We start from the raw sequence: 26,794 nt of genomic DNA, 5'->3' as shown, positions 1-26,794 counted from the left end.
TTGGGAAAGGGTAGGAGGGGAAGTTTAGGGGTGATGAGACCTGAGACAGGAGCGTTCGGATAAAGAAAGCCGTTCGACTGCGTAGTTCGCTCAACATAAATTTAATGAGTTTAAATATGATCATTTACAAATACAAGCAAATCAATGGCAAAAGTAACAATTAACCTCTTCTCCTTGAATTCAATGAAATACAACGCATAATTCACTATGCTGCACAACAGAAAAATTTCAGTCCTTAACCTAAACCCAAAAAAAAAATCACGCTACACGTTTTCACATTCATAACCCATACAAAAACCACAAGAAAAGGGGACAAATAAAAAAAAACCAGAAACGGGGGGGGGATGGAAATATGAAACAACGAAATAGATATTGCACAGAAATTCACACGGTAATAGGGGGAAGTACTGTCCTCTTCTCTATTTGTGCGGGGGGGAATTTTATCAATGTTTTTAATGAATTCTCTTCTTGACTTGGTGAAGTGGGAATTTTCTTCTGTTCCTTGAGGGGGGGGGTTGGGGGGGGGGGGGAATGGGATTTCGTGGCTTTTCTCTTACAGTTGGTCGAATTTTCGGGGCTCTCGATCTGCTGATCGTGGCGATTCCGTTCCGCGGCGTATGCTGCTCTGCGTCAACTCCGGCAGGTTCACGAGTGGGAGATGGCTTCTCTGCGACAGTTGGGAGATCCTTTCATCGGCACCACGAGTCTACCTTGCAACTCCGACTCGCGTTAGGCACCCTCTCTCTCTCTCTCTCTCGGGATCTCTCCACCAACTTTTTTCTCTGCCTCCCCAAACTCCGCCTACTCTTGGGAGCTTTTTTTATTGCTTGGAATCGCCAAAAAAGAAAATCATCTAAGCCCTTTTTCCTCCGGTGCACCACGTTATATAGCCAATGAGGGGAAGAAACACCAGGGAGGGAGGGGTCAGGGGAAAAAAAAAAAACGATGATACACGTGGGGCTGGACGGTCACTTCACCAAGGACACGAGGGGGGGGGGGGGGAAACCACGCTCTTCTTAAGAGTTCGACTTGAACACCTTAGGAGGGGGGGGGGGGAAAGCATTACACATTGTGGGGAGGAAAATAGGGAAACATCAAATGGGGACTCAATGATTCATGACACTCACGCACACATTCACACGGACACATATCAACAGAGAAAAAAACGGCCTTCCTTCACCTCGCACTCCCGTCTCATGCGCCACTATGTAAGCGGGCAGAATGCACCGGTACCAATATCTGTTTCACCTAAGGTTATGCGGTAGTATGGGGGCTCCAAAAAAAATTCCTTGAAGGTTGCAAGTGCATGTGAATTAATTGCCATAGTACCATTGAAAATCACACCAATAAAAAAAATCAGCTTGATCAAATAATGTTTCCCTTGCCGAATCGCGTATACTAATTTAAGCCTCAATTTGCGGAAAACTACCTGATTTGTCAGGGGGTAAAACTTCGGTTTTTCGGTGTATACACTGTGATTTTCAGTGACAAAAGTTGTAGACATATTATTTAAAATTGTAACCTCATATCGACCAAATATTCTCATTTGCGAAGTGACAGAGTTTTCACGTACTTAAAACTTAAAGAGAAACAGTTTTTTTTTGGTCTATCTTAAACGTGGATTTCCGTTCCTTTTCCCATTCCCACAGTCCAGAAAGACTTTCTAAGAAATCCTTTGCTTAAAAGCGCCTGATATTCTGCAAATATATCTGTAAAAAAACACGATTTTATTGATATTTTACTAAATTTACAGTGGTAATTTCATTTTTGTATAGGTTAAGGCAGTGAAAAATGCTTTTAGCAATTAATTTCGAATATATTAGATTTTACAAATTATGTTCCCACATATTTCTACAGTCTGGTCCAATTCCCTACAAACAAAAACAAAAACGGATAATCTTGAGTGCATTGAAATTTTCTCGGACAAAATAAAAAATAGCATGCTCAATTTCTTGATGAATCAAATCATTTCTTCGAGAAAAATGACTGCTTAAAGGTCTGGTTACACGTTACATAAACCTGTATGAATTTATTCCTAAAATGAACGATTTTGGTGGGCCTGAGAGAAAAATTTCTTACACAAAATTGGAACAGGTTCAATTTTTTGTATATGCATTCTCACAAGTTGGTTGGTTACACGGTGCATTTTTGCGTTCATTCATAAAAATCGAACGGGTAAAGGTACCGCATAACCAGGCAACACCGTTGCGTAAATTTCGTGTTAAATCCTTGATAGATTTTTTAACGGTGACTTTCAGAAGTTAATACTTCCAGTTTTCGTAATAGTATTTGTATCACCATTCACTCTTCCTAAAGGTCACTAAAACATTAATAACATCGGGACATCAATTACATTTTAGGATGATTAATTGAAATCTTTTTTTCACTCACAGGTTATTCTCCTTGGCTATGACACTCGTCGGAATAATGGGAGCCGTTTTTGAAAAAAGAATGGAGAATAAAGGTGAAGACCCAAGGAAAAGAGGTAGGAATTATGTAAAGTATATCAGTTACATGTTTTATGCAAAGCGACGTCTAATTGTTAACTAAACCTAACCATATACTAGTTGGACTCAAATATTTATGAGGTATATAGCAAAAGTAAATAAATAGTCCAAAATAGGCCGAGAACAGGCAATAATTTCATACGACACACATTTAGGCCCACGCATTATCTTTGAATGTTGTACACATATATTTTTTAGCTTCCTAAGTTCCTATCGGACATAAGTATCATTCAATTTATATAAAATTATTCTAATACTTCGAATAGCGAAAACTGCCTTTTCAAGATTAAAAGTTGGTCTTAGGATACGTGACCAAAAAAAATGTAAACCAAAATAGCTGGAAATACATTGAATATATCATTTCCTTACATTCGAGTTAGGGAATAAGTAATAGATTATACTAAGAATACAATTTTCCGTGAAAACTATAATCGGGTTCATTTGAAATCGTTATTGATTGACTTGGACTGCGGGCTTCTTCTTTTCAACCTTTATATTGGTAAGGAACAAGCTGAGTACCGGGTATTTAGTATATTTTAAACTCCATAATTGAAACAAAATGACCTACAATTTATTTAGATAAAACTTTTAACTAGGGATGAATGGAAATTCCAATAGCAATCCTCATTAAATTCCATTTTGGTTGAGCAACGATATAATACTACCTTACTTCATAACTACTGCTGGGAGCCAAAGTGCTCTCATGTTAGAATTAAAATTACAACCATATTTCGTAATAACCTATGAAATACCATGCCATAAGCACTAATAATATTAAAATTAAAATAAACTGAGATAAAATTCCTTAGAAGAAATGTTTTTCCGGCCCCTTCAAATCATCATTTCAATCAGGCAGAAACTTAATCTGCTCAGCCTTTGAGTCAAATGTCCTCCATTACGCCTGTCCAATCACGTTCCTTAATTAGTATGAAAATATCTTCATTTATATTGGGCGAAGAAAATTCAAACATTTTAGTTTTTGTTGGCAAGCCTTTTAAAACTGAACAACGTACAACTCTGACATATGATTCTTTTTTCTGATGAAGAAATGGAATGAAGTTTCACATCTCCTTCCCTGCGTAAACGTCCAATCCAATTTTCCCATATTTCGTAAAACAAAAAGAAATAATTTCATCTAATACTCCAAATAGTCACTGAGTCACTAGCAAGCAGTCGCCGTGAACAGTCGTGTGTTGCTCTCTCGGTAGGGAAAGAGTGTATTTCGTAATACCTGAAAACTGTGTTGCGTGCGCCAAGACAGCCAAACAGACAGTCAGAAGATTCTTACGTGTGGTATCTGTAGCGCAGTCCACTATCTCCACAGCACCAATCTCACCGAAGCTGATCAGCAGGCAATAGAAAACTTTCGAAAATCCTGGATGGCGGGATGACACTCCCGTTGGTTCGTTGCTCTTAGCTCGACGCCCTCCAATCCTAATGGAATCTTCCGATGGTATGCTGAAGTAACTGTTGCAGCGTGTCACCGACTAACAGGATGGCCTGCGTGATTTTGAGAGATCCATCAAAGCCGAATTGTCCTCAATCAATCGAACTATGTCACAGTGGCAACGCGAGATCTAGGAACATACTAAAATTTGCTTTCATACAAACATAACGTACATACAAAAACATTGCTTTCCTCAACGAGAGGAGACATGGATATTCATAAACCAGAAAAATTAGTGTGTCAAATGGCATCTTTACTAGGAGTCAGTTTAACCCCCAGTGACATTGACTATTGCTATTGGTTTAGTGTTCGATCAAACAAGAACGCCTCTCCCGCTCAACATCTCCTAAAAGTTCGATTTCTCCGGCATAATATCGTGTGTGAGTTTCTTGCAGTACGACGCGCGAGGAAAAACCTCTCCGCCAAAAACTTTTGCTGCGATGACAATCGCACTATTTACACCAACGAAGTTCGCAGTACCTTAAACCGTCGACTATACTCTGCTGCCAAGGAATTGAAAAAGCAGGGAAAATTGAAATGTCTGTGAATTCGCAATCGGTCGATCTTTGTCAGGAAAGAGGACGGTGGACGGCGTATCACTATACGCTGTGAAGTCGACCTCGAGACCTGATGATACGAGGATGGCAACGCAGCCGATAATTTCGACGGTGATATAGGGACAAGTGTTCTTTAACTTAAGAAAACCTCGTCTGCTCTTCGCTTATCCCTAGTGAACTGTGAGTCACTACTACCTCACTTTGACGAATTTATAGACCATTTTGTGCTGAGCTTGTTTGATGTTATCTGTATGACTGTAACTTGGCTTAAACCTGTTGAGGCTGATGATATGGTAAACCTTACGGGTTACAATTTAATACGCCATGACAGGACTGGTAAGAGAGGCGAAGGTGTACGTGTATTTATTCAATAAAGTTTGAATTACTCCGTCTTAGCCACTTCCCCATCCGAGCATTGTTTCACAACTATTATTCAAGAAATCTCTGGAATTAATATGTATAAATTACTGTTAGCTATAGTATAAAAGCCACCTAAAATCACTTCTATCACCGATTTTGAATAAACATTTCGATGGTTTTATCCAACATATACAAATATCATTATTGTTGGTCACTTTAATGTGAATATGATGAATCCTGAAAGTTGTGATTGTCTTCACTTAATCAATTTCTTTCACTGTAACAATCTCCACCTCGTCTCATCGCAACCTACTCACCATACTCTAAATAGCCATACCTGCTGGGACCTCTGTGTGGTGGATGACATGGAGAAGCTATCGCACTTCTCACAATCTCCAGTGCCTTTCTTATCTGCTTATGACCAAATATCCGTTTCATACAATTTTACCTATCCTTTTGCTAAACTCTCTACTTTTGTATTTCGTGATTTCATAAACGTCAATATCCAAAGATTTCTGGAAGACCTACTTTCTGCTGATTGGTTGCGCATGACTCAGTCAAATTGCATCGACGATAAACTTGAAATGTTTAATGATTATCTTGTGATTTATTTCAACCGACATGCTCCTGTGCATATCTGCCACCCGAAACGACCCACCGCTCCCTGGTTGACCAGTGGCATTCGCAAAAAAATGTGTGAACGAAATCGCATTCGTAGAGCCTTCATTCGCTTCAAGCAGCCAGCTCTTCATGCTGTATACAAATGCCTGAGAGTCGAGGTTAACCTTTTGATAAATGAATCGAAAAGAAACTATTTCTCTAGTGCCTTTTCCGGCCCCAAGAATGGAAGCGCATTTGGAAGGAACTGCGACAACTCGGAATAGTCCGAAAAAAGCAAAACAATTTGGCCCCCAATCTCGCAGTGGACGAACTTAATAATTATTTTACGTGTATAGCAAACACTGATCAAGCAAATTGCTCTCTTCGTTCTCCCGTACCCAATTTCCTTAATCCCTCGGTGCCATTTTATAACAAAAATTTCTATTCTATCACTCCCGAAATGCTAAATAAATTTGTCTTTCGATCGAAATGCAATTCTACTGGCGTGCTTGGAACGTAGGCTCTCGCAGCGAGAGACATCGTTGTCAACGATCTACTGGTGTGGATGATATATCATATACAATGATGAATAAGTCTTGTAAGGCTATTATGCCAATTATTCTTGACCTTTTTAATCATTTACTGCAATCCTGCATGTTTCCTACTCTATGGAAGTCCTCTTTAGTAACACCGACAAAAAAGGTCATAAATGCCTCAAACCCATCTGATTACCGACCAATCTTTATACTTTGTACCCTCTCCAAAGCTTTAGAACGTATTTTCTATTTCCAAGTAGTTTAATTTCTTTCCCTAGATAACAGTTTTGATCCATTCCAATCCGGATTCCGCAATAACTTCTCTACTCAGTCCGCTTTAATAACAATTACGGACGACTTACGCCACGGCATAGGTAAAAATTTGATAACAGTGCTGGTTTTATTCGATTTTAGTAAGGCATTTGATCCAGTAAATCACACTATCCTACTTGATAAACTGAAAAAACTCAACTTCTCGTGCTCTGTGCTAAATTGGTTCCATTCTTACTTAGTTGACCGTTACCAAGCAGAGAGAGACAGTCAAGGAAATCTCTCAACTCGCGATACAGTGACCACTGGTGTACCCCAATGGTCCCCTATTGTTCTCTTTGTACATACTCGACCTTCCCAGTTGTCTAAAGCACACGAATTACATTCTCTATGCCGATGATCTACAAATTTACCGCAGTTGTTCGACCTATGATATTGACGACGCCGTATCAAAAACGAATGAGGACATTAATAGAATAACCGAGTCGGCCACTCGTCACAATTTCATCCTAAATAAAAGTAAAACTAAAACTATTATCACCGGCAGTTCTAGGATGATACGTAACCTTAACCTCACTACTACTACCAATATTGTGGTTAACGGCGCACCAATACCATTATTCAGTAATGTGCATAATCTAGGAATTCCGTTAACTGCCAACTTATCCAGGGATTGTCATGTAAATAATATTGCTAACAAGATTCATTCTATACTTTATCAGTTAAAAGTTCATAAATACTTACTTCCTTTTAATACTATAAAACACTCATATAGCCGCTTATTTTCTCTGTAATAGATTACTGCTGTCTTGTTTATAATGACCTCAACGAAGAGAGTAATTTAAAACTTCACCGTGCCTTAAACTCCTTAGGTTCATTTTTGACAATCGCAGAGACGTCCACATCACACCATATTGTAAGCAACTAAAATGACTCAACGTCAAATGCCGTAGAGAATACCTTCTGGAATCCCTTTTTTTTTTTGCTCTATTTAAAAACAAATCACCGAGGTATCTGTATGATTTGTTCCTTAGTTGTCCCTCTGTCTCTGCATGGTACGCTAGGTCTGATCCTAATATTTTATGTTTCTCTGGGCATCGCACTACTGTTTACAGTAAATCTTTTCTCGTTACCGCTTGTCGGATTTGGAATGAGATACCAACTGATGTCAAAAATTCCATATCTGTCAAGACCTTTAAACTTAAATATTATGATTACTTACTATCTCCATAATAGCATAAGTTGCTCTTATTTTTTTTCAAATTTGCGTTCTGGTTATTATGGTCATTTTCTTTGCTGTAGCGTTTTTTTGTCTTGTTGAGAAAATGTGACTTCTGTTTGTGTTTGTATTAAAACCGGCTTGGAAAACAGCTGAATTTGACATTTTTTACTATATTTCATGTATTTTCTGTGATCAGTTATGCCAAAAATTGGAATATCACTGTAATCATTTATCACTGTAATCGTTTATAATTTAATGTGCTAGGATACTGTAATTTCTTTATGTATTTTAATATTATTTTTGTTCTTACGGAATTTTTCCTGAAAAAAAATATATTTCTTTCTATCTATCTATATATTTTCTGAATTCACGTCAAAAAATCTTTCATGCCAATCGAAGCCTTAATCGATATTACTGCATAACACAATATATTAAAGAGATACAGAGAGCCATGGAAACAAGAGGAATGAGAGAAGAGGATGTTATGATGGAAAGAAGGGGAAGCTGAGCCATAAATAACCTGTTTTGAAAAAGATCTGATACTTTTCCTTCGGATGCTGGTAATGAAGGCTGATCGTGTGCTCAACCGGGCAATCTCCAACATGGCTGCCGACGATTCGGGGCACGAGTCGTACTTTATCCTCAGGGCAGAACGAGCCTTGAGGATGGAGTACGACACGAACCCTGAAACGTCGGCAGCCATAGAAAACATTAAGCGCTGGAGAACCTGAGCATCCTGTATTTTTTGGAAAAAGGATTTTTGGAAAAAATTAAAGACGGAATTGAGGAAAGGTCTGAGCGTAAAAGAAATGTATTTTTAGGAGCTCCACAATGGGAAACATCATTATTGTAAAGTAAAATCTGATGCTTTCCCGGCGAATATGTTCAAAAAAGGCTATTCGGGCTTCCAGCCGGGTGGTCTCCCTCCATTCTGCCATTCTCATTTAGGCAGAATGGAGGGAGACCACCCGGCTGGAAGCCCGAATAGCCATTTTTGATCATTATTGTAATTGATGTACAGATAACATGATACAAATAGCCGATAACATAAATTATAAGGTCTCTCATTGAATTTACTGGTCACAAGTCCTTAAAAGAGGAACGGAATTTGGCACATATATTTTACAACCAGTACCAAAGTGATTGCATATATGAGGTCATATTCTATCCCATGTAAGGTAGATTTCTGTTGCCGTTTCGGTCGCATTTTAATCGGTTTTCAAACATATCCGCGGCGCGGTGATGAGTGTAATGCGATCTACTCTTTCCCAATATTTTGCAGTAAAATGTTTGACATTGCGAGGAATAGCATTGAGGCTTTCAGAATTGCATAGGAATGTTTTCGAAATTTGTCCACATAAAACTTGAATTTCGGTACAACCCCTATCACGCTAATTAATTATTTTTTCTTTCCACAGGTATATTAGTTCGAATCTTCCTCGCATTCTCTTTCAGGTCTAATATGAGAACTTTGCTGGACACCTCTACGCCAAAGAATGAGTTAAGTTGCTTGAATGGATTACGGACAATATTATGCCTCATATTGTTCTTTTTACACAGAGGACTTCTCATACTATTTGGCAGCGTAGCCAACAGGACAGAAATGGCCGAGGTAAGCTCATTATCCTCTTTTCACTCCTAACAAGAAACTGGTACTCTAACAACCATTTCGATATTATTGACTTTTGGAATTTGTATAATTTGAACATTTTCACAAAGCCGTTGAGCCGAGTAATTCTCTATTTCAATCTTAACGTACGAAAGTAATGAAAACTTGATTTGATTTTTATATAATGCCGTGACAGACCGTCCCAGTTCGTACTAGTCGTCAAATCCGTAGGAGCCATCGTGACAATAGAAAACATTATTTTCGGTGCAGTAAAATTTAAAGTACGAAATGATTTTTGGAGATATACGAAAAATATCAAATCTTGTCAATAAATTCTTAGTTTTCTCGATGAAAAAATTTCATATAATTAAACAACCCAACATATAAAAGAGTAAATAAAGTTCAGGATTGTATCACACACAGATGAAGTACATAAAACATCGTAAATAAAACAATAAGTTGGTACATTATTAACAAAAAAATCTTAAACCACAGTGGTCCGTATTTTTTATCAATCTTTGAAAGTAGAAATGATTAGCGATTCGCTATAATTTGGAGATCTTTTGAAAAAACATAGGAAAGACTTTCGAAACTCCACCAAAATTGATCTCGTTCATAGCTTATATAAACGATATTTATAATATGCCATGAACCATGCGTACTGCTCCAATCCATTGACAAAAAATGCTTGAGAAGAGAAAAATAGAGGGCTGAAATTTACATTGTTGTAATTTTAACGCGTAATTTTCGATTCATACAGAGTTTTCCGTTCCACTCTTCAATCAATCACCTAAGTACTTTCCTTCATTACTCTCCTACCACTTACTATATGATGGCTTCGCTATGACCGCAGCTTCCTGTCACCTAGCATAACAGAAAACCCATATCCAACCTGTTAACATCATCACATAATAGTGAGAAAATACATGCATTAGATTTAAGTTGCAGATTAACTTAAAACAGGAACGGAATTTGGCACATATATTTTACAACTAGTACCAAAGTGATTGCATACATGAGGTCATATTCTATCCAATGTAAGGCAGATTTCTGTTGCCATTTCGGTCGCATTTTAATCGGTTTTCAAACATATCCGCGGCGCGGTGATGAGTGTAATGCGATCTACTCTTTCGCAATATTTTGCAGTAAAATGTTTGAGATTGCGAGGAATAGCATTGAGGCTTTCAGAATTGCACAGATCACATTATCTTGTATATAAATTTCGGTTAAAATAGCTAATTACGCCTTATTTCCCCTAAAAAACTACTATCTATTTGTCCGTCAGCAACGCGAGTGGCCATTTTTGTAACCCCATTTAAATGCGCGGTGATTGACAACACATTTAGAGATAGACTTAAGGATCTTCTTTTGTAACACTCGTGACCAGTAATTTCAATGAGAGACCTTGTAATTAATGTAATCGGCTATCTGTGTAATGTTGCCCGTACATCAATCACAATAAAGACGTTTCCCCTTGTAGAGCTCCTAAAAATACATTTCTTTTAGCCTCAGACCTTCCCTCAATTGAAATATTGAAACAGGCACTTCTGTAAGATCCTAATCACAACCTGTAACTCCACAGAAACTAAGAACTAAACCACATTCATCACATTGCTTCTGTTAACGGCTACGATGGGTATCTAATTGAGAGGATATTGCAGAATTCACGCAGGAAAAAGCCATTAAAGAAATCACAGACCTTAAGCAGATCTCTAACACAAAGAAGTGGGTGAAGCTACCATACGTAGGTAAAGAGTCATACAAAGTTTCCAAGTGCTTCCCGATAGACCGTTTTAAATTCTGTTTTTATTCCCTAGTGACGCTTAAAAAATTATTTGACAATCATTAGATAAATTGGACCCTCTTTTAAGATCCGGCATTTATGCAATTGGTGCGACTCATGTGATTCAACATATGTAGGACAAACTGGTCCGAATTTCAAAGTTAGGACAGCAGAACACAAAAGATGTTTTGAGAAGAAAGACATCAAATCCCATATAGCCACTCACCTTACCAACCTAAAATACTTGCCTTCGAAGGAAAAGGACGTCGACTCGACGCACTCGAGCAATGGGAGATCACCAGGAGGAGAAAACGCAAGGAAAATCTTTTGAATGACATTGAGTTCCTGAGTCATTCCCCGCTGTTAGCCCCCCCCCCTCTCAAACCTTCAACCGAACCCCAAATCCTTACGTACCCCCACAAACCTCCCCACCCCCTTCCCCCATCCTTTACCCCCCAACCCTTTTCCCACTTCCACCGACTCATAAATATACCCCTCCCATTTGCATGATTGTATATATATATATATGACTTCTTGACGAAAATATGGCATTTTGTACCTGATGATAGCGAAGTAAGGTCGCTGAAACGCGTCGTACCAAATAAAATTACTGTGGACATGCACAAAGTTTGCTCTTCATTTATCATTGTATCATTTATAATTGTCCACAGAAATACTAAAAAAAACTATTTTAAAAAACCCTATCTTTTACTTTCTGTACGTTTTCATGATTCATTATGATTTTCTTTCAGTGGATGCAGGGGCCGAAAAGCATGATACTGCGAGCTTTTTGGAATTACGTCGACACGTTTGTGGTTATGAGTGGCCTTCTCACGTCGTATTTTACCGTGAAGCGTTTGCAGGAGGGTAGAAAACTTAATATTCTGAAAATGTATATTCGACGCTATATCAAGTAAGTACCTAAGGACCTTTTACCACCTTATGATAAGGAAAATTTTCCGAAAACTATGAATAACAAATAGTTAAAGATCACCAATGCATTAGTTCATAGTATGCGATAAAATTATTTTATTTGAAGAGGAATTCCATTCAATTCATCTTCAAAGTCGAATATTACAATGGTATTTGGAGAAAATTTTTATGTTTATCGCATATTAAATTGGTTGCTGTTCCTTTCGGTAAATGCTGTGAGCGAATCATTTTTGCCCAGAGTTTAGCTCCCTCAACTGTGAGCTTAGTGAGTAAATGAGTAGTTTCAGCTTTATCCATCTCTTATGAAGGAGATGTTAGTGTCATTTTCCCCATTGATGGGACGGTTTCAATTCTGGGTAGGGTTGTCGACCGTTTGGCATTAAAGGGTCCGGGAACCTTATGTCGAGCAAAATTCAATCGTACTACGCATCTGCGGAAAGTATTAGCAAAGATTGATAAAATAAGTCTCCAATCCCTGCAAGAAAAAATATTAAATTGGCTATAACTGAACCATACAGAAATTTAGTGGTAAGAGCCTCAGAAAAGGTCTTAGTTCGACTTTCATCAATCAATTCTTCCACTGTATCTTACCTTACTGATTTCACTGAACCGATCTAATTCTTGATGATTTTAAAATGAAAACTGGGTTTCGTCACCCTCAAAAGTATCCGAAATATTTAATGCGACAATGAACGGAGGTGAAAGAGTACATGGGAAAGGGATGGGAAGTGAGAAAGGAAATTGAGCTAAAGATATGGCAAATATCACGAAGTACAGAAAGTACTGAAAATGCTTAAATGATAGAAAAAAACAAGCCTGGCTGCGTATATCTATCACTTTGAGATAAATCAGTGGAGGCCAAAGACTTAAGAAATGAGTGGTGTAGAATAATAAAAAGAACTAAAGTACAACGATAACAGAATGAGGAACCAAAGATATTTAAATTCATGGGCAATTATTGAATCCATTAATTCCAGATTTCCTATTCCAGATTTGTGTAACGAGAAAAAGAGCAATGATTAACGAAACATGGAGCAATATTATGATTCATCAGAAAATGATGAAGTGGAAAGAGATGAAAACAATTAGGTACGTTTTGGATAACTCAGCAGAGGAAAAGGGCCAAATGGAATGATTCCAGAGATGAAAAGAAATCAGGAGGAACGTATTGAAAAGCAATGATCAATGGAAAAGGGCAGGGAAAACAAGAGCGTAAAGAAAAGGAAGCGAATACTGGACCTCCTCAGAAATGAAAAAAATTAAATTTTTGAACGGGATGAAATATTTGACAATAGCTTTTCGAAATTTATCCATTATAGGGATGGGTTGGTGTGTCTCCATCGGTTAGTGCTCGACAGCGAAACTGAAAGTCTCGGATTCGAGTCCAGCCTGGATAAATCGCACATATCAAGGGCATAGATGGTTGTCATCGTTCATTGTTATTTGTTGTAGCTCCCCCATGCATAGGCCAAATAGTTCTGTTTTCAGGGTGATGATTATAAATAAGGAAATTTAAGTAGGATTTTACGGCTCCAGTTATTTGTGATCTTGACGCCCTATTTTCTGCAGTTTTTGTAATAACAAAATTAAAATCATGATTAGCTTTTGAAAGTTATTCAGTAAATATGAAACAATTGATAAAGAACTGTATCCGAGAACCTGGAGCGACAATTGGAATCGAACAGGCAAACCATGAAACCCTCCTATCCCTAATCCAACAGCACCCACGGTTTAACCCTTTACTGCAAGTTGTATCATATATGATACAATACACTCATTGCCCAATTCATCAGATGCTACATATGGAGTATGTTTCTCTATGGAAGCGAGGCTTGGACGTTGACAGCAGCAGAGAAGTCAAGAGTGGAAGCATTCGAAATGTGATGCTACCGAAGAATGATGAAGATAAAATGGATTGACCGTGTGAGTAACCAGGAAGTGCTAAGGAGAGTAGGAGAAAAGAGAAGCCTCCTAAAAACATTAAGCAGAAGAAGGGACAACTTAGTTGGCTACATTTTGAGGCACGATGGTCTGATGAAGACAATCGTTGAAGGACAAGTGGAAGGAAAAAAGGGCAAGGGACGGCCCCGAATGAGTTATATAGGACAGGTTATAAAGGATGTAAAAATGAATAAATATGTAGCTATGAAGAGATTAGTGGATAGGAGAGAGAAATGGAGAGCTGCGTCAAACCAATCTTAGGATTGTTGACAAATGATGATGATGACACTCATTGCCGGTTATTTCAGATGGGCACAATTCTTCCTCTCTCACACATGGTGTACCAGATATGATACACCTCGTCGTTAAACTAGGTGGTTCTCGAAGTAATCAGTAGGTGCCAAAGGTGATCAGCTTCTCATTATGTTGATGGAAGTCAGCTCCCCGCATGTTAAAAGAGTAAGATGATTTACCTGTTGATATCCATATATGTAATTAGTAAAGGTAGGCGTGCTAATGAGACGTTTTCCATTATTATATGAAATGAAAACTTTTTGTAGATAATTTTCAAGTCTGTGGTACATATCCATAAATGTAAAAGCTATCTACATAGTATCATAAATGGTATATATTCAAATGTTTCCTTAAAAATTAAAAGTGTCAGAAAAAGTTATGTAAATGTAGCAATTGAATCATTTCTGGGTATATTTCGTATAGAAAAAATATTTTAACTCTTATTTAAAAATTCATGCAGTCAAAGGTTAAAGAAATTGCGGTGAACAACTGTTTCATTCATATAGGAATGAGAAAATATGCACCTGGAAAGCAAATTCTCCGTGCGCATTTAAGTTATGTGCCTATCATTCAGTATTCAAACTTAATGGCAAAAACCTTTCCCATTGTCCTTTTCCATCTACAGAATGACACCGCTTTTTGTCATGAGTGCCTTGACCGGTCTCAGCGCTATGCAGATTTTTCCTTCGGAAGGCCATTACTCACGGCGGTTGTATCATTTCATTTCTTGCTGCGAGGAAGCTTGGTTGAACGTTCTAACTTACACAAACACCCCCAGGGGTCTAGAAAAAATGGTGGGTTTATATGTCTCAAGAAGTATTCTGCAATGTACAAAATTCCTGTGTGGATTAATTTCATGCCTCTTAATTTATTTACATTTCAGTGCTACCAACTATCACATCAATTGGAAACTGACATGCATATGTACATTTTGTCACCATTTATTGTTCTATTTATATGGAAAATGGGAAAATATAGTATCCTGCCTATAAGCTTAATTATTGCTGCATTGTCCGCTTTAAAGGTGTATAAAGTATATTCCCTTGGATTGGCCACTATCCTATACTTTGGAATTCCGTGAGTACGAGTGAAATTTTCACAAGTTATTATACTGGTAAATCATATTGTTGTTATTAACCAATTTTTAATTTTTCATATGCTTATGGAGTTTCGGTCGTAGGCAGTGGCGTAACTACCAGGGGGTAGGGGATAGATACCTCCAAAACCCTCAGAGAAATGTATTCTCTGTTGCAATGATTTCCCGCGGAATTACGATTGAAACCCAAAATGAGAATTAGTGCCAAAATGATAAAATGTATTTCCAGTTATGTCATTTTTTTAAACTTTCCCGGACCGCCCAACAAAGCTGCCTGTTGGGGGGAGATTTTTCTCCTCTCCCCCCAGGCTCCCTAATTCCCCCCAAAGAATATTCCTAGTTACGCCACTGGTCGTAAAACAATTTTTGGAGCATAGAAAATATAATACAACCGTATGATGTTTTAATAATTTTGGTAAATGTTTTAACATTTATTTTTTGATATAAGTTTTATCATTATTCTTTTCTTTTACCTAAATTGTAACATTATATTTCCATTCTGCCTGCGTTTTTTTACCAGGGTAGGTACAATTTTATAAAACTGAAAGTACTAAAAAACATTCAATGTGTTATGATTTTATATTCAATATCTATATTACATTGTTTTACATTACCTTTAAATATAACACTCATGGTTTCCTTATTAAAGAACGAACCGTTGACGTTGAATTCAATGTCTTTTTTAATATTACCAACGACCAAAACTCCTAAATTTTTCTGAAGCATTACTCTTATCATAATATACTTATTTGATACTGGCTTTAAAATTTTTGGATATTATAAGGCCAATTTTTGCCAAAAAAATATGGGAGGAAATTATCACTAAACAAAAACATAGATTTACCATCCTGAAATAATTCTTTAGTCCTTATTATTCACATTCCTTGGTTTGCTATTTAAATCCGTGATGACATTAACAATGCCAAGAATGACTCGATTGTCCGGTGAGAACATAAGTACTCACTGGTCATAACTCAATTACGATGACTTCAATTGCATCCGATAGGAGAAAATCAGTTTAAATTCTGTATTTTCACTGAGAACTAAATACACTAAAGTTTTATTGGTTTTTCGCATTAATTCGGAATATATTTACTGAGATTAAAACTTTTTCACATGAGATGCAGCCAATACTTGGATCCCCAACGGAACTTGTGATTGAGTGCCATTGAAATTTGTTCCAATACATAAGCATTTCCCGAATACGCACAGAATTAAGTTAGGCACCATTTCAACGTTCACCGATTGTTATATCAGTAATTATCAACATCTATGTATACGTATTTCACAGCAGAATTCCCCTCAAGTAAAACAAAATTACATCAGAAAATATCTTCAAGTCTTCATTATTCGTATGAATGCCACTGTCCCACGTAGAGCAAGCATATTTTAATCCTTATATTATTCATTGTATGTTCATTTTCCAACATTTCTATTCTGTATTTACAGGTTAACACAAATGCTAGCCTCGGCAGATGAATTTTATCTTAATTTTATTCACCGCTTAATTCCATACATTTTTGGGGTTGGCCTTGGATACATATTAAGGGTGCGAGAGAAAAACTTCAAACTCCGATCGGTAAGAAAAGATGGAATTTTTTTGTTATTTTAGGGTTTGGTTTTTTTATTGAATGCTTATAATCAATATTTCAAACTTTTTCTCTTGATACTTTTTTTGGTACTCACGAGATATCGGCACATTTCCGCCTTATATCGCCAGCGGTATACTTAATGGTGATACTATGGCTAGCCAAGATTCTTAGAAGTTGTATTTTTTCCGTCCACAGAAGAAATTGTCAGTTGTACACGGTTAAACTTATAATGATTGTTGCAAACAACACGGTGCAACCACAGTATCGGACAAATTATCCTCATCTAAGTTAAATTGAATGTCACAGTAGTGCGATACTAAGGATATTATACCATTTTTCTGAACTGATGGCGGCTGGGTGGAAAATAGCAAGTAGCCAATCAGAACCGCTGCCCCTTCCACCTCTCCCTTCCCCTCCATCCCCTTCCCTTTTCCGCTCCGCTCCCCTCCATCCGGCCGACCGGCGTTGCCAGCCTTGAGAATAACGGTACTTTCGGGGGCGGCGGAAGATTCTCGGACGAACGCTGAGCAATTCGATTTGGCAACACTGCTAGCTCAAGAGCGATCTGCACTGCACGGAGTTCAGAGGGAGACTGCGGGATCCTACACACTTTCTACTATCGCTTTCCTGTGATTGGCTTGAAGAGTGGGTGGGTTTCGAGCGCGCTCAAGGTCAGCCGCCATCAGTTCAGAAAAATGGCATAATACCTATTCCTAGAGTATTTTAGAGCTGTGCAAGCTAATCAGTTAAGAATTAAGTGGGGTGACCACTGTCTGGCGGCGGAGTATAGCTGACAATAAGTAGGCGGAGTATAGGTGAGGTATAGCGACTATATCAGCGGAGTCAAAATTCCAAGCAGAGTGACTTCGAGGCTGAATGAAAAGCTGAGGTCAGGTTGTTCACAATTGGCACGAGAAAAATGAAAAGAATCACTTGAAGCAGTGGCGTAAGTATGGGGGACGTAGGTATAGATCCCCCTCCCCAAAGCCTCGGTGAAATTTAAAAAAATTTTAAAATATCATCTAGTTTGGACTCATAAGTACTGCATCTTCTTAAAGTTATATATTATTTCTGGAATTATGAGTGAAACCAAAATTTTAAGTTGCCAAAATGATGTAAAATGTATTTCCAGGCATGTCATTTTTCCAAAATTTCCCGGATCCCTAATTGCCAAAGGGGGGTGTCGCCCCCCATTCACCCAGAAGCATATTCTACGCCACTGACTTGAAGTAATATTCAAGACTTCACTATTGGTTCTAAAAGCCAGTGGGTAACTTTGCTCTTCCGAGTTTATATTCCTATTCCAGTTGCCAACAGACTGTACTTACTATTAGTTTGAAAATTGCAGGAAACGCTTATTGTACATTTTTTCCATACTGGTGATATTATATTTGTTCTCAAATTAGTTTCACGATATTATAATTATTTCAAAAGGTAAAAATCAATCGTCTGCTAACTCTCGTGTCTTACGACGTAGGTCTACTAAATGCTGTGAATGAAATTTGGTGTAAACTATAAATGTATCATTGGTTGAATACGAAAGGAGTTACCAATTTTTTATTTTCTCAATACCTACTCTACGGTACTACTCATATTAAGATAAAAATTTAGCAGAATACCTAACACATTTTTTTTATTTCAGGGTCGATTTTTCCTGGGCGGAATATTCGCCGTGTACGGGGCTCATTACTCTTTCTTACATATGTCTAACGTTTCCTATCCGGGTTACGTATTCGACCAATTTGAGCACGCCCTCTTCGGAGTATTTCAACCAATACTTTGGAGTTTCTCGATAAGCTGGTTCATATTCGCCTGCGCAAACGGCCAAGCAGGTTTGTCGAGCTATAAGTGTAAATAACTACCGATTAAAATATAAATGATAAGAATTAATTATTTCTTGGAGTGTAGGTCAGTGAAATGAAATGATAAATATTTGCCGAATTTTCGATATTGTATTTTATCTTCATTTGGGCTATGTACAGTGATTAACTTAAAATTAGTTAAATTAATTTTAAAATTTAAAAAATTAATAATAATAACAATTTTTACGATGATGTACTTTACAATAATAAAATAAAAATATAAAAACATTAAATAAATGAAAAAGAAAAGACATAGCTTATTTGCGTTTTGTTTATCGATCGTAAATAGCTTAGAAAAATAGCATGGTTACCATCAATTTGGATTAATTAAAAGAAATTCAATATAAATAATTAATTTCTGTATAAATTAAGGTCATGACGAAGAAATAGGTTTAATATAAACGATGAAAATAAACAATCAAAGAAAAGCATTTATCCTCACCAATATTTATACCTTACGCATAACTAACGAATAAATTTGAATTGGCATTAAAAAAACACAGACTAATAATACATTTATCCACCAGACTAAACCGATACTCGATGTAAAAAAACCACCAATGCTAATAATGAAGAAATCACTTAAGTCAAAACAATAATCAGTACTTATGGCATTATACTGCAAAAAACGGAAGTAAAAACCATATTAATTTGTCTATATATTTATTTGTAATCAATTTATTTAAACCCTTTTTCATGATTCTTTAAGATTTACATTTTCTTTTTTGGTAGAATTCTTCGATAGGATGCTGTCATGGAAAGGCTTCATCATCTCCAGCCGTCTTTCCTTCGCATTTTACATGATACAAATGCCGATAATGTTGATCAACGGAATGCTAAGCACTGATCCAGTCTACATATCAATAGTCTCACTGGTAAGCAGGACTCTTGCCCATAAACAAACGAAAAATTGTACACATATCAGTAGAATGTTTTTATGTATGAAGTTTTTTGGAATGAGAGCCTTCTGCGACACTTGAAATGAAGATTTGTGAGTCTATGAGTGCAAATGTACATGCTTGAATGTTGTAATAATTTATTCTACTCACATCATGCACATCATCTAAAGAATTAAGCTGTATTCAGGTAAAATATCAAATTTGTAGGCATACTTAAAGCGTTTTTCCATTCATCTGTATTTCCATTTCCATCCGACAAAAAATCATTTGTGCGATCATAATATTCAGTGTGGCAATAACTGTTTTGTTAAAACATTTATACGCTAAAAAACGACTGATTATATTCAAGGCATAATGCTAAATCTTGATGAAATTCCTTTATTTTTATTCATAATTACAAATGAAATGACATCAATCAACTTCATATTTCAGTTCGACCTCAACGTTTTCGTCATTACCACGTTAGCATCCATCTGGTTAACGTTGATCTACTTGATACCAATTGGAAACATATGGAATATTTTCGCAGAACGTAAGTTTTATTATAGAACTGTATTTTCTCATACGTAAATAAGACACATTAATTCATAAAAATAAAAACCCTATTTCGTGTAATTACGCATACATTTGATGCCGGATAAAGTAATTATCTCTAAAAATATGAATTTCGATTTTTACACGCAAGCACTAACATTCTAAATCTGTTATAGCCATCACTTACAAGAAAAAATCCTGGTTTTTGCATACTTTTTCACAAACTCTTCAGGATGTATTTCCACCTTGGTCATTGCACATGCACGATGATGGTGGTGGCACAAAGTATTGGTAAAAGTTGGCTTTAAAGAACTGAGTACAAAATTGCCGATACTTAAACATAAAAATACTGGTTGGAGTGCGTAATCTGGGGCCATGTCTCAGTAAGTCCTGAGTTGGATGAGGACCACCCTCGGAAGGTTCGCTATTCCGCAACATTTTCCCCGAGTCTCTTTCTCTCCCCAGACCTGAGAGCGGGGTGGGGGGGGGGGCGTACCGAAAACTGACCGTTCTGACTGCAATTTTTACTTACTTTTGCAACTAGAAAACGCAAGTGACTATTGGCATCATATCCCCGCCAGTCGTACGTTCGATATGCGATAAAAATTAGAGATTTTTTGAACGTTATAAAAAAAAATGTGTCTGAGGACAGCTGGAAAATGGCACCAGTGCTTAGGAATGAGTGAGTTGGCGGATTATTTGACTGAGTTCCGAGCATGATTTGACCGTCTCGCACCGCTCATTTACCCGCCGCAGTTACTCTCCCCAAGCAGCAGACGATGTCCATGGGACATCTAAATGAGGTCGATACATATCCAAAACACGCTGCTATTACACGATGAATATTTTAACAAAGTTACATGTACATCCTATTTGTAACTTTCGAGATGAGTTGTAAAAATATCGTTGAATATATATCCAAATTGTGACATCCGAGATACTAAAAAATTCTTATTCCAAACTGTCTCTACAGGTAGCATATGTCCTTCATAGAATTGAAGAGCACAAATGTTTTGATTGTATGTCTGGGGATTACCAAAAACCATAATAAGCACTCCTATCATCTACTCATTAGATGTTGTGAAGATATCTTAGAGATGTCGAAATATGGACCTCCATGTCCGCTGTTGGACATCGCTGCAACGTTGTTGGCGGGTACTTTGGATATTTGACAGATATCCATAAATCGATAATTTGAATAACGTGCGTATTGAACGGATTTCATACGTTAAAGCCAACAATGTTGTCTGGATGTTGTCGGGATATTGGTTGCTGCTGGGTACCGGAGAAGCCGAGTGACAAGCAAAGATTTGTAATGGATGCTCTTGGGTTCAGCGAGTGATAGATTTATAAAATTCGAGGAATCAAGCGAGATGGAGTGGAATTGATTCATAATGAAACAATGACTTGCAATTTTCCACAATAATAAATTTACTTCGACACGAGTTTCGATGTTACTAAACCATTTTCAAGGTACAACTGAGAGAGGAGAAATGGGATGGAAAATCCTCAAGGAGGTGGCTGGAATGGGTAGAAGTGGAAAGCGTGGGGGTGGGGGGGGAGGGAGGGGAGAGTGGAAAAACCGGAGGAGGTAAAAAGGTAAAGTAGGGCCCTCGAGGCCGCGTTCTGAAAGTGAAAAACTAAGTGGTGTATATGAGATCAAGTGTTGCGAGTGCCATACACAATATATAGGTCAGACAGGAAGAGATTTCAACACGAGATTCAATGAACATAGGAAGTGCATCGCCCAAAGTAATTCAACTTCGATGCTGGCCAAACACATCATTGAGAGCGGCCACAATCCAAACTTCACAACTAAAGTTCTCCATAAACACACCAAAGGGAAGAAATTAGACGCCTTGGAACAATTAGAGATCCACCAACGTAAAAATTCCCAGGTTTCCCTTCTCAACGACCACCTATACCTTTCAAAATCGCCCTTGGTTTCCATTGAGTTCCAATAGTGCGTTTCCCAGAAGGGTTTACAATCCCTTCTCCCCCCCCTCCTGTCGCCCACTCGATGACCCCCCGCTCCCCACCTACCCAACCTCAGATGAACGCGGCCTCGAGGGCCCTACTAATCCGTAAGGCAGCCTACGGGCACAGAAGACGTCTTCCCCCTTCCACACCATTCACCGATGGCCCTCGGAAACAACACCCGATGATAAGAAGACCGCCACGTGTATTCAAATGCTTTCGCCTCTATGCCCAAATTTTGTTAACCCTGGGAAAAAAACCCTTTAATTTCCAACCTTTATACCCCCTCCGGTTTTTCCACTCTCCCCTCCCTCCCCCCCCCCCCCCACGCTTTCCACTTCTACCCATTCCAGCCACCTCCTTGAGGACTTTCCATCCCATTTCTCCTCTCACAGTTGTACCTTGAAAATGATGTAACATCGAAACTCGAGTCGAAGTAAATTTATTATTGTGGAAAATTGCAAGTCATTCTTTCATTATGAGTGATAGATTATTGCCGATAAAACGCTCATCGGTTTGAAGGGAAGTAACACTATCACGCCTGACTACTATCGGCGAAAAAAAGGTTGAACGCTGAAATTTAAGCATTTGTATGAACTTCTGTTGAAGCTCCGTATGATGGTGTAAAATATAGTTTTATTCCTTGTTAATTCGACTGCAGCATAAAATCATTTATGAAGTGTTTAAACGTAAGCGTTTCGCTTTTAAGATCGAACGAGAGAAGAATAACACGCGAAAAACTATGAGAACGGCGAAACGGTCGTCTTGTTCATCTCGTCAAAGGGAAAAATATTTGATTGGTGCACTTGATTCTTTATTTTTGTAGAAAGAACAATATCTTTGCATTACAAATAGCTTTTAAAAATTCAATTTTACCTATTCTTTGACCGAAAGGTAGATTTCAATTTCCGAGGGGTAGGAAAGTACATAAACATCAAAGTTACGTATGCGTACGTAAGAAAATGCTAAAAGAAAATACATTTTTTCTTTTAATCGTGTCTCATTTTATTTATTTCTTTCTTTTCAGCGAAAAAGCAACCCATTGAGGATCCCAAAAAGGAGTGAGATACATGTATAAGAAGACGATAACCTCTGTACTCTACTTTGATCGAAATGTTCTCATAAATAATATGCAGAATTTGCTTAGTCCATAAGTATTATTTATCCTGTCATTTTTTACGATATTTCATTAATTACCAATAAATAAATGTGAAATAGAAAGCTCTTTTAATTCTATAAGGTTTACCTCTCACAAGAAGACTTAGCGTAAGTGATGCCAAGAAAGAAGGTGAAACCTTTTTTATTCAAAAGTAGACACTTACTTAGATAGGGATACTGTAGAAGGGTTTTGTCCATATACGCCCGGGGTTGAGAGAGAAAATACATTTAAAACATTAAAACTACGGTCACGTTGAATTTAATTAAAAATTTTCGACCATTGCTTCAAGTCCGATTTTGCCTAGTGGTAACGTCCCACACAGCACACGAACAACTTTAGGGCGTCCGGCGACTGTCCGCCAAGTGGCCTACGGACGTCCGTAGGCCGTCCGAATTTATGCCAAAGAATGTCCGCTGCACGTCCGCATGTCAGTAAAAAAGGACGTCCTGAAAGTGTCCGCTCGTGGCACCTTCAGGACACTCAAAGGACACATTTACGTTAGGACTGAATTTTGTTCGTTACCAATTAATACTAGGTCCGGTCAAGAATTTAAATAAATAAGGCATAAATTTAATGTACAATATTTATTAGATTTCTTTGGTGCAAGAACCTAACACAAGAAATTAAATATTACTTATTTTTCTTCTTACGCTGCAAGCGCTTCTTGGCGTGCATAATCTCATTTCTAAGTCACCTCCACATATTTTCCAGCGGCAGGCATCCTCTCGTGCACTGCTCCTGTAAAGATGAATGATATAATTATGGCATTGTTCTAGGGCATCGTCTCATGTAGATAAAAGGGTGATAACATTTAGGACAAGGAAGCTACAGCCTCATTAATCTTGGGCTTACCATACTTAAAGCCTCAAAATCTACATCTACATCTACATAATACCCTACGAGCCACCTCTAGGGTGTTTGGCAGGGGGTGATCAATCACCAGTATGCATTTGGACTGCCACATGCACACCACACCGTCCAAAAAACGTCCCGTATACTAACAAACTATACTATTATATGCTGTTAGAAATAATAATTGAATTAAGAAACATGCATTAATTTTTACATATGTTAGTAGGCTACTCTTCAAGTAATGCAATCTATTTACGAGTTCTATTGCTGCCGTTATAATCTCTCATTGATCGTGGAAAAAATGACATTCGGAATGTGTCTGTTCTACTATCTATCTCTCTTATTTTATTTATATGATCTGATCTTCCGTAGTATGTTGGCGTCCGTAAGATATGGTTAACTTCGTTAGAAAAGACACTGCTCTTGAATTTATCTAAAAGGTTTAGTCTATTTTTCAATCTACGGTCCGACAGAGAATCCCATTCGAGTTTATTTAAGAGGCCAGTTACACTAACAAGACTATCGTAACTACCTTTCACATACCTGGCAGCTCTTCTTTGCACGCGTTCTAACTCTGTTATTAAGTCTTTTTCATGAGGGTCCCAAACACTGGCAGCGTATTCCAAATGTGGTCTAACGAGGGAAAAGTAGCTAATTTCTCTCACTTTGTCGTCGCACTTTCCTAATATTCTTTTCACAAAACCCATTTTACGATTAGCTTGACCGGTTATTTCTCGAATATGTTTATTCCACGATAAATCATTATTGATTCTAACTCCTAGATATTTCACGGATTCAACAGTCTCTAATTGGGTACCCAGAATTATATAGCTACGTCGTAGGGAGTTGTTCTTCTTCCAGAAATTCATTACGACGCATTTTTTCAAATTTAATTCTAACTGCCAAGCATCGCACCAAGCTTGGATAGTAGCAAGGTCATTCGTTAGTTCATCTATATCTTTGCTGGAACGGATTTCTCTGTAAACTACAGCGTCGTCTGCAAATAATCGTACTTTACTGTGTACTACTTCGCCAATGTCGTTTATATAAAGAAGGAATAGGAGTGGGCCTATAACACTACCCTGAGGAACGCCAAAAGTGACTCTAACCTCATTGGAGACTGCACCGTCTAATACTACTCTTTGGACGCGGTCGCTCAAAAATTCTCTTATCCAGGAAATGACATTTTCGTCTAGACCGTAAGATTTCAGTTTTTGTATTAACTTTCCGTGGGGTACTTTATCAAATGCCTTTTTGAAATCAAGAAAAATCGCGTCTACTGGAATGTTGTCTTCCCCGGAGACTAAAATATCGTGGGCGAAAAGCGCTTACTGAGTTCCGCACGATCTGCTTTTCCTGAATCCATGTTGAGTTGCCATTAATAAGTTTTGCGCGTCTAGGTGTTTCATTACCGAGCTGACTACGATGTGTTCAAGGACCTTGCATGAGATGGACGTTAAAGATATCGGCCTGTAATTAGATGGCTGTTCCTTGTCTCCACTTTTAAATATTGGCGTTACATTAGCGATTTTCCAGTCATTAGGTACTTCGTGTTGCTTGATGGATTTACTGAATATTAACTGCAAGTAGGAGGCAATTTCTGAGGCTAGTTCTCTATATACGCGAGAAGGGATTTCGTCTGGACCAGGTGATTTATTTGGACTGAGCGATTTCAATGTATTATCTATTCCGAGCGTACTAATGTCAATAGCTGGCATCTTATGTATACAGGGATTGTCATCGGTCTCGGGTGAGTTCTCGGAAGGCTCGGTGAACACGCTCTTGAAGTAGGAATTTAATAAATTGGCTTTATCGTAACTGCTTGTCAACACATCTCCATTGTCGTTTCTCAGCGAACATACGGTAGATCGTTTACCTTGAACTTCCCTAACATATGACCAAAATGCTTTTGGGTTATCCTGTAACTGCTCAACTAGTGTTTTTCTTTTAAAATTCGTGAATGCAAAATCATAAAGCTAAAATTGTGAAACTTGTCCACAGTATGCCCTAGTAATATCTGCACTTTTCTCATCTAACCCACATGTAATTTGGCGAAGCAAATACTCTTATTCTCTTTCAAACAAAAATTATTTAAAAGAGTACTGGCGGAAGCCATTATACATAACTATCTTCAATAGTTTCTTCGATGAATGTCCACTATCACAACATTCACTTACTAAAAACAAATCCACATCCACCATAGTTCTAAAAGTCACTTCTACTGCTATGTCTTCTAGATGATAGTTTGGTAACTGATGTAATGGCACCCTCCTCCAATCTGGGCACAATCAATTCTACATGAATTGTCTTCCCCGTCTTCTCGTCTATGGTCATAGACTATTTTCTGAAAGTGACACACCTAAAATTAATAAATACGAAAATACCCTGTAAATTACTGGGTAGTTTCATTTACAATTTATGGCATTTCTGCATGAGAATTCAAATAACTAGGCTAATAAATATAGGAGATAATTGTATACTTCATTAATTTTATATTTAAAACTATAGCATAAGATAATTTGAAATGATGAAAGCCGACGCATAACTCATCAAAGGGCAAGCTAAGAAGGAGTATTCGATTCTATAAACGTGGTTGCTTATTCCTAGTCACTCCTTCAACCACACGTTGACCGAACGACAGAATACTAAAAAGACAACTAAAATGCAAGAATTTTCAAATGAATTGCTGCTACAATAATTTAAATCACCACTTTCAGTCCTGGAGTCGTCCATCAACATCCAGATGCCACTTATAACTTGAAAT

At 37.7% G+C, this 26,794-nt stretch overlaps 1 protein-coding gene across 1 annotated transcript in view; it reads left to right on the top strand.

Annotated features, from left to right (window-relative positions):
- The window catches only part of LOC124155846 (nose resistant to fluoxetine protein 6-like), a 38,706-nt gene extending 15,470 nt beyond the window's left edge, over positions 1–23,236 (top strand). Inside the window, exons 5-14 of the mRNA XM_046529996.1 lie at positions 2,394–2,485; positions 8,918–9,111; positions 11,644–11,804; positions 14,685–14,853; positions 14,943–15,136; positions 16,605–16,734; positions 18,390–18,579; positions 19,342–19,484; positions 19,941–20,040; positions 23,047–23,236. Of these exons, the coding sequence (XP_046385952.1) occupies positions 2,394–2,485; positions 8,918–9,111; positions 11,644–11,804; positions 14,685–14,853; positions 14,943–15,136; positions 16,605–16,734; positions 18,390–18,579; positions 19,342–19,484; positions 19,941–20,040; positions 23,047–23,084 (1,411 nt within the window). The 3' untranslated portion in view covers positions 23,085–23,236. The remainder of the gene's footprint in view (positions 1–2,393; positions 2,486–8,917; positions 9,112–11,643; positions 11,805–14,684; positions 14,854–14,942; positions 15,137–16,604; positions 16,735–18,389; positions 18,580–19,341; positions 19,485–19,940; positions 20,041–23,046) is intronic.
- Positions 23,237–26,794: the final 3,558 nt, after the last annotated feature.

The sequence above is a fragment of the Ischnura elegans genome, chromosome 3 (genome assembly GCF_921293095.1).
Source record: "Ischnura elegans chromosome 3, ioIscEleg1.1, whole genome shotgun sequence".
In the NCBI taxonomy this organism is placed as follows: domain Eukaryota; kingdom Metazoa; phylum Arthropoda; class Insecta; order Odonata; family Coenagrionidae; genus Ischnura; species Ischnura elegans.
The sequence above is the reverse complement of the archived record's forward strand: the minus strand, read 5'-3'. Positions and strand labels throughout refer to the sequence as shown.